At 41.3% G+C, this 9,397-nt stretch overlaps 1 protein-coding gene across 4 annotated transcripts; it reads left to right on the forward strand.

The window, feature by feature from the left end:
* Positions 1-652: 652 nt before the first annotated feature.
* On the forward strand, positions 653-9,317 carry exd2 (exonuclease 3'-5' domain containing 2). 4 transcript variants are annotated; one of them, XM_038728628.1, is made up of 10 exons: positions 653-777; positions 1,804-1,874; positions 1,963-2,414; positions 3,045-3,301; positions 3,419-3,545; positions 4,275-4,582; positions 4,734-4,840; positions 5,278-5,413; positions 6,702-7,070; positions 7,879-9,317. In XM_038728628.1, exons 3-10 carry the CDS (start codon positions 2,004-2,006, stop codon positions 8,093-8,095), a joined length of 1,932 nt encoding a protein of 643 aa, XP_038584556.1. In that variant the 5' UTR covers positions 653-777; positions 1,804-1,874; positions 1,963-2,003; the 3' UTR covers positions 8,096-9,317. The 4 variants fall into 4 exon arrangements, with proteins under 4 accessions (XP_038584556.1, XP_038584559.1, XP_038584558.1 ...); XM_038728631.1 differs by having other exon boundaries at positions 654-777; positions 1,963-2,399; XM_038728630.1 differs by lacking the exon at positions 653-777 and adding an exon at positions 864-882.
* Positions 9,318-9,397: the final 80 nt, after the last annotated feature.

Genomic DNA, 9,397 nt, shown 5'->3' on the forward strand with positions numbered 1-9,397 from the left:
CTGATAATGAAAACAGGTACTATTCCATCAGGTACAAGCTAGAGCACAAATAATTATTCCATTAAAAAATAATCTGCAACTATTTTTTATGTTTATCAAACAAAAATTAAAAACATGCGCTGGTTTCAGCTTATAAAATATATATTGTAAATTTAATCTCTTTGCATTTTGGACAGTTTGTCAGACAAAGGAAGCGATTTGAAGACATCCCCTTGGACTCTGAGAAACATTTATGGCCATTTTTAAATTTTCTTATTGTATTTCATAACTAAACGTTAATTGTGAAAATAATAGGTGAAATACTCTAAAGTACACACAGCCGTAGTAAAAGCACATTCTTAGTATACTTGAATACTAAAATATAGAATGAATACAAAGGAAAACAATGAATAGCAGAATGAAGGAAATATTTCAGCTGTGTAGACAGATTATTTTCTGTTGACGTCACGGTTTCTGGATACTTGTACAATACACATCGCTAACGCATGTAGGATGCAATTATATTAGACCTTTTTCAGACAAATGAGATTATAAAAACAAAAACAACAAATTTCCAAAGGACCACATGGTCTCTTGTGCGGATGCAGCTGTGATTCTGTTGCATTGGTCTTTTCTGTTGTTATTCCATCCTTCCAACAGGGGGCGCTGGCTGCAGAGCGGCGCCCCGGTGCAGCAGCCTCGTTATAAATACAACGCAGAAGACATGGATCAGTTCAGTAAAGAAAAGCAAGAATACATGTGTGTGACATTAGCGTTGTGTTGGTTAGAAACTTAAAGGTAAGACTTAAACTTCACATATTAGTACATAAAAGTACTGCTCTGCTGTTACGCAGTAATGTATCCAGTTCAGCTCAAGGACGCCGGGCTGCACAAGCCGCAGAGGTAACGAGCTAGCAAGTTAACCGGCTAACCAGGTTAACTTTGCCTTGACGACACTAAACTAGCCATAATAAGACAGAAACTGATATCCGTCAAGCTTGCCTTTAAAATCTCAAAGTTTTATTTGAGGGGAAAAGGTAACCCGATTAAGTTTTTAACCCTGTTGTGCCACAGCAAACGGTCAACGCTAGCAGAAGTTGCACTGCTGAAGCTAGCTGTGATTTGATAATAGCTTCAACGGTCGACTGACGGGACACAGAAGAGCCTGGTGCTTTATATGTTGTCGTCTGAGTCGTATGAACCCTACAATGTAACTTTAGTCATGAAACGGCCAAGTATTCACTTCAACGAGCGCTGTTGTCAAGCTTTAGCCTTGAATGTGACGTGAATGTGGGGTTAGCTGCACCACCGTTAGCAAGCTATCTAACGTGACACAACTTGACCTGTGACCCATTAAATGCGTTGACCTCATTAGGAATACCTGCTCTGCAACTGTATAGTATAACGTTAGTCTGTCTGTGGACCACTAACACCCGGTCTTTTCTTTTAGTTAATCCTCTAGCCTTACAGAATCTGATAGATCATAGCTTTGGGTACATCCAGATCACAGCAACATATTTAATCACCTAAACCCAACAAAATTAATTATGCAATAGTGTGATAAAAATGCCAATTAACTCTGTCTTGTGTAACACAGCTGTCATTAGAGCGAATGTGCCCGAGGGTTTCTGTTCTTTTCCATGATAACCTGTTGTTGATGGTTTGATACAAAATCTGTTATATTACACAACTCTGGATTTAAACTAGCGTACTGCCCCAATACTGACATATTTTTCCAGTTGTATACTATCAAACATAGATAAAGCTCGAAGGTTACCGCTTGTTTATGAATAGGGGACCTGTGGTGTTGCCTTTTTGTTCCAGAGACATGCAGTGTCTGTCTAGATCACAGAAACAGAGCCAGGTTTACATGGGATCCCACTGACACAGGAAAGGTAAAACAAACCGTAAGTTTTTGTATATATGGGGCATGATGACCTGGCAACTGAAGACCAACTAGGCTTGTGTGTTTTCTGGCTCTAGGTTTGCACTTTTCAGCCAGCTGAAGATAACTACAAGTCAACATGTCTCATCGAGGGCCTTTAACTGCTGTTATAACTACAGTATTAGGGGCAACCTTAGGAGGACTGCTCATATGGCATGTTTACAGAACGAAAGGGAAGAGGTTGCCTTCCACTCAGAAGGTGGCTGATCCTGTAGAAGCTCCATGTCCTGTGGAAAAGGAGTTTACAGCCGTAGAGCATCAATACACCCAACCATCACATCTTCTGGAGAAAGAGGTCAAGGTTGTGGAGTGTCAGACCGCACAACTGCCCCCTTCTGTACAGATACCATCTTCTGAACAGCTGCTTGGGGTGAAACCAGTGATGGTGAGCTCTGAAGAGGAATGGCAGCAGCTGTGGCCACTGATGCAAAAGGAGCTGTCGGTCTTCCCTGTGCTGGGGCTTGACTGTGAATGGGTAAAGACCAAAGGCGTAAGAAATACCTTTTGCATGGTTTTTTTTTAGATGAAGAGGAAAAATCCACCTTCAGCATTGTTCTGTGTTTGGTTTTGTGTGCTCTATAAGGCCAGAGATAACCAGAAACACAAAAAATCCAGATATTCTCAGCTAATGAGGAATAGAGTAGAGCTGCAATGATTAATTGAACTATTAAACAAATTGTCAACTACTTTGTTAGGAAAAAGCAAACATCCTGATTCCTTCTTACAGCTTGGGTTTTTTCCCACTGTTTTCACACAGTTAATCAAATAATCTAAAGTCTCAAGTAATTACAACTATTGTCAGTTGCAGCCCTATTAAAAATCAGGTCAGGATCATCAATCACGTATTTTATAAACTAACATTTAATATCCATACAGGGCGGAAACATAGATTCAAGAGGAAGTCACACCAGTTTCTCCAGTGACCGTTACCTTTTATACCAGAAAGCAAAAGTAGATGCTGCCAAAAGCAAATTATGAACCTAAATTTCATCAACATCAAATATTACTATGTATACTAGTGAAAGATTATCAGAAGGGTGGAATTTTCCTTTTTAAGGATCATTAACATTTCAAATTGCTGAAGTTTTTTTTCTGACCTGGCTGCTGTTTCCTGTTGCAGGTGTCTGCGAAAGGCCGAACCTCTGCGGTCTCCCTGTTGCAGATGGCCACATATTCAGGTCTTTGTGTCCTGGTGAGACTGTTGGCGTTTCGCAGCAGCCAGCAGCCATTCCCTCTCAGTTTAATGGAAGTCCTCAGAGACCCACACATCTTGAAAGTTGGTGTCAGTTGCTATGAAGATGGCAAGCGTCTGACGCGTGACTATGGTCTGTCGCTGACATGTACGGTTGACCTGCGTTACCTTGCCTTAAGACAAAGGTATAGTCTAGTTGTTGCTGTTTGATGCCGCAGAAGGCTTTTTGCTTTTGTTTGTTTATGTCAGCCACACTGATGTAAATTGCAAATTACCCTTTAAAATTCTGTCTCCATTTTCAGGCTAGCTACAGTGAATAATGGCCTGAGTCTGAAGTCTCTGGCAGCCGATCTGTTGAATATATCCTTAGACAAATCTCTGGAGCTGCGCTGCAGTGACTGGGAGGCAGATCAACTGACGCTGGAGCAGGTATTACAGCGCTTGTCATTTTTCATCTGCTTCAGTGAATAAACGGCAATCCAAGATGGTATGGTGCTGTGAAGTAGGGGGTGCTATTTTTGTTGCCCCTGGTTCTAGAAATTAAATTATTTTCTCCCAAGAGAACGATAGGTGGCTGACAGAGTTCTTCTACGGCTCGATGTGCTCGAAACTGTCCTGGTTTCAATTCACTTTTATTTAAAAGTGCACCGTGCAGCATGATCCCAGTACACTTTATAATTAAAGAGTAAAGATGAACAAATACATAATACACTATTGTGTCCTGTCATAAAAAAGTCCAGGGTTATTAGTTTGTGTACATAAACACGTGAGGTGAGACATCTGATAACAGAACTTTAAATTGTAAGTTGCAGGTGGATGTAACTTATGCATTTTAAATTAACTGACTTTCAGATTCTGGCTCAATTTTGGAAAGTTTCCGCAACTATGGCAATGACGAAGCATTTTCAAGTCACTGCTGCTCTGAGTGGCGCCTCTGAGAGTCATCCATGAAGCTGAGAGGAAAAAACAGTTGAAACAATTAAAATTACATTATCTAGGAGAGTCGTATGTTTTTATGTTGAGTAACATCAAGGACACTTACTACTTTGAAATGGGAATTCTGATTGGTGAAAATACTTAACGGAAGCAGCAGCTCCACCCATTTTGCTTCTTGATACTGTCCCTGTTTTCCTCTAAATGTTTATCTGTTCACTCTAGATGACGTATGCTGCCAGAGATGCCCAAGTTTCCATCGCCCTCTTCCTTCATGTCCTTGGCCTCCGCTCTGAAGCCAATTCTGCCTCCAGCGGGAGTTCTTACTCTGAGTTGGCTGCCCGCTGCCAGGGCCTGGTGGACATGCCCTTCAGGGGCCGAGGAGAGGGCGATGATAGGGCCTCTGACGGAGAGCGGAGGCGGCGGATGCGGAAACCCCCCAGTTATGAAAGTCCGGAGTCTGGAGATCAGCAAGTCCCAGACCCTCGAAAGAATAACAAGAGGAAACCGCTGGGTGTAGGCTATTCTGCCAGGTGAGGAAGAGGAACAGCTTGTTTCATAAGTGAATGTAAAAAGTTGTTGCAGAAACAAATCCAAAATCAACTTGTATAAAACACAAATTAAGTTGTAGAGACGTAAGGTTTTTGATTCAGCCACCTCTTGATCTTTCTCCCTCTGTTACAGAAAGTCTCCCCTCTATGATAACTGCTTCCTCCATGCCCCAGATGGCCAGCCTCTGTGTACCTGCGACAAGAAGAAAGCCAAATGGTACCTAGATAAAGGAATAGGAGGTACACTGGAAAACACCCAACGTGTCGACATTAAAACACAATGTCAGAAAATCTTGATGCTATAACAAGCAAGTTTTTGCCTTTTGAAGTACCTCCTCATTCAGTGGGAAAATGGGCTTGTCTTGTCTGCAGTGTTCAACTAACACCACATAGTAAAAGTACTGTGGAGCTCTAAAAGTACGAAGGCATTCACATACCAATATACATTTAGTGTAGTTACGCAGTTCAGTTGGAAGAAAATAGACCTGGAGTATTAAAGGACACTTGGAGTCGATGCTACATGAAGTCACTTGCATTTAATAAAATAAATAAACTTATCTGTAAAGTAGTGTCTCACATGTTACTTAATTCTTACACTCCTCTCTCGCTATCTAGTAAGATTTTCTACATTTAAATCTCCAAAGAGAGGATTTACATCATCTCTGTTTCTGACCCAGTGCTCCAGAGTGAAGATCCTTTTGTTGTGAGGCTGCTGTTTGAACCGTCAGGACGTCCCGACTCCCAGCAGGACTATTATCTCACTGCTAAGGAGAATCTCTGTGTTGTCTGCGGCAAAGCAGATTCCTACATCAGGTCTGACGTGTTTTTTATATTTTAATTCATCTGAAACTTGTTTTGGTTTTGTTTTTTCTGATAGCTGTCAAAGAAAATCTGTACTATTTCTATATTAGACTAGGGATGAAAGTTCCAATTTTTTTGTTTAGATTTTCAGTGATCAGATGTGGGTAGAAATTAGTTGCATGTAATTAAGTAACTTTTTGGGGTAAATTGTACTTGTCAGAGTAGTTTTAATACATGCACCGTCACGGTATTATCATAGGGCACCTGATACCGACACTTTGTCAGGCTTTCTCAAAACGTTTTTATCTGACGCCCTGGGATGAGACCGTGTTGGTGCAGCGGGTGAGCAGGCTACACTGAGCTGACAGAGAGCATTGTCTGTTTGTGTTAATGCTAATATGTTTAATAATAAATAGCTACACACAGTATATCGTGCTTAAAAATTCTTGCTTGCTTTCTGCCTTAATGTAAATATTCAAGCTAACAGTGTAGAGATCTCTGCATTTAACTATCATGCTCGCTGGTTTAGCCTGATACAGACCAAATTATGTACACACACAAAGACAAACTTACTCTTATTTCATGTGGGTGTGACTGATAATGTTTCAAACACAGATGATCTGAGAACACACCTGTATAATAATATAATTTAATATACGGGACAACAAGATATCATTTATATTTTTAAATGATCTTTACTTATTGGAGCATTAACAAACTACAAAATATTGCATTAATATTATAATCACAATTGATGGATACACGCTGAGAATATTGTCCTGGTGTAAATGTGGCAGGTTATCTAATCAGGACGTTTGTATTCTCACTCAGGTTTGTATTTTGATGACCACTTTTACCTCCTACTTGAGTACTAGTTTTTGCAAAGTAACTGTACTTGAGTACAGTGTTGGTCTGCTCTACCCACCTCTGCCAGTGAAATAAAAAAAAAAAAAAGAGAAGCAGTTAATCATCACATTTCAGAAGCTTGAACCAGCGCTTTTCTCTCTTTTTTTCTCTTCTTGATAAATTACTTAAAGGTCGTATTATGTAAATGATGATCCATATATTAACTGCACTTGACTAATTTTTTCAGGACTACATCAGACAGTATATTGTGAAAGGCCTATTTGGTGTTGCGTATTCTTAACCAGAGAATTTCCGTTCCAGACAGCACTATAAAAACATTTTTAAACAAAAGAACTTAATACTAAGAAATGCTTTCTAAAGGTATATATTAAATAGAGTGACACTTAATTACAGTGACAGATCTGGTTAATTATTATTTACTTTGGTCCCACAGGAAAAACATTGTGCCACATGAGTACAGACGGCATTTTCCCAGTGAGATGAAGGACCACAACTCCCATGACATCCTGTTGCTCTGCACCAGTTGCCACGCCGCCTCCAATGTGCACGACAGCTTCTTGAAGCAGCAGCTAGCTGAAGACTTCGTCGCCCCTCAGGGCTGCGAGGACGGAGTTCGCCTTCTGGAGGACTCGGACCGGCGGCGGGTACGTTCGGCAGCTCGGGCTCTTCTCACCGCTGGGGAAGGACTGCCAGAGCAGCGACGAGAGGAGCTGCAGGCTTTGATCAAGAGCTTCCTTAACATGAACGAGGAGCAGGAGCTGACGGACGAGGCGCTGCAGCAGGCTGCAGGTTTGGAGACGAGGTGAGTTTCAGCCCAGGCTGTGTGATTTACAGATTTACACTTAAACAGGACAAAATCATTCTTTTGAGTTTCATTGTATCGGTACCGTTATATGGTCTCACCTGAGTTTGAAACATTTCCTCACTTGAACCAGACTACTTTTTTTTTTTTTTTTTTTTTTTTTTTTTTAAGATAATTATTGTTTGACACACATGCCTAAACTAAAACATCCTGCTGAAAACGCCCTTGGTACCGGCTGCAGCACACGATCATTTTTGCCATTTTAAGTCCAAAAATCTGCAGATCTGTTGCTCCTTCGCCATCTTGATTATTGCGCAATACCTGGGAGCTGTGCCGGCCTTCTCTCGCCGCCTTCTGCAGAGAGGAAACGTGCCTCTTTGGAACACAGTCTTTTTCGCCATTTTGTGGCCGACCCGTAAGGGCTACATACATCCAGGGTATCAAATGAAACATCTGCTCAAGCCGGATAGATTGATGTTCCATTTCTCTATTCTTTAGCTTCTGATCTTTCAAAGGAGACCAGAATTATGCATCTAGGCCAAATGGTTGAGTGATTCCTGATTCGTTTTGGGTATGTTATTTAAGGTGGTTTTTCCTGGAAAAGGGTGGTTGTCCCCAACAGTATATATATCAATGATGAGCTAATATCGGCCTGGTTTATTAGTAACACAATTTGAGTTTGACAATTATGTTCATCTACTGGGTTGCATGCAGGTATTTATTTTTTTTTTATATATTTTTTTTTAAGAGCTATTTAAGTTTGTACAGAATCTACAATCTCCTAACTGTTCCTCTCTCCTCCCTGAAGGATTTTCAACGAGGCGTACGTGCCTCACGGTCTGAAGGTGGTGCGAGCCCATGCCGAGCAGGGCCTGCAGGGCCTGATGGACCTGGAGCGTCGCTGGAGGCAGCACTTCCTTACCACCATGCAGCCCAGCCACCTCCCTCCCCTCTGGTCCGTCGACCACAACCACAGCAAGTTCCTCCGCAAATACGGAGATGACCTGCCCATCAAACTAAACTGACTGTCAGTCCCCACAAGGACCACAAGCAGGACCAGCACAGAAAGCTGACTTTTCTCATCTGCCGGTCAAGGTGCCGGTTGGATTTGAAACTTCCACAGTCACTGTCAGTTTTACAAGCCAAATTGCTTCTCTTTTTTTAGTGAGTGGATGAATGAACTCCTCTACCAGCCGGGACCCAAATGTTACCAGCATGTAGCGGCTGTTACGTTACCATTTACCACAAGGCCATGATGAGTGTGTGAGTGAATACTCGATCTGCGAAGGACATTGGACGACGTTTCACTCTTTGTGGTGACACAGGTGCTGGTAAGACGTTGCTAGGCTGCCACCTGGATCCTGAATTAATTTGATCAGAGACGATATCCAGCATCGAATCTGAAAAACACTAACTCCACAATGCAATGGTGGATATATGACCACTTGTTTTAATCATGGTAAAAAAATATTGAATTATTTATGAAAAAAGTTAAAATATTGACATTTAAGAACTGATTTGTAGGAAAAAGGTGCACCTGCTCTTAATTTCCCCCTGAACACCCCCACTCCCCCCTTGCAGGCTAGCAGCTTTTACCTCAGTCAGTCTGAGAATAAATTACTTGCTTTGCAGAGAGAGGGTCATTTTTATATGCCCTTTAAATTTGGCACTCCCCCCTGCTTTTTGTTTTGTCTATTGTCTGTTTTAAGTCAATAGATAAAGTAGGAGTTTCCCAGAAGCATCTTGAAGTCAAATTTCCTTAAACTTTGGTCTGGTGTCTTTGGGCCTGAATGTATTCCATCTGTTTGTTTTTGCAGGGGAAGATCAATCCTAACCACAGTAAAGTTGGCTGGCTTAGTCAATCATTTTAAACTTCCAATGTTCATGTCCAGATGCTGATTCTCCCGACGGTTGGGACAACTCCATGGCTCATGTTTTAATGTGCCTCTTAATCCCCAAACCTGCCCGGAGACTTCACAGCATCAGGACATGACCTCCTTACTGTTTCACTATGACGTCATTTTACAGAATTCAACCTACAGTCAAGAAAAGCTGCCAACTCTTGTGCTTTAGAAAATTACCTTAAAACTAAACCCCCCTTTGCAAGACAGATTTATCTTTTGAGCGTGAATTTATTTACAATACAGCTGCTTTTGTCTTTTCGTAATTTCTTGGATGAAAGGCCTAAAGCTGCTTTTGTTTTCCTAAATTGTGAATGATGCACAAAATAAAAGTCATGTTTATATACATTTTCTGTCACTTGTTTTGTTGGCATACACACTTCTTCACATACAGCCCCCCCCCCCCCATTTTAAAAAGACACAAGC

Source organism: Micropterus salmoides, unplaced genomic scaffold, assembly GCF_014851395.1.
Source record: "Micropterus salmoides isolate LMB-PRFRI ecotype aquatic unplaced genomic scaffold, ASM1485139v1 Ms_hic_scaffold_19, whole genome shotgun sequence".
Classification (NCBI taxonomy): domain Eukaryota; kingdom Metazoa; phylum Chordata; class Actinopteri; order Centrarchiformes; family Centrarchidae; genus Micropterus; species Micropterus salmoides.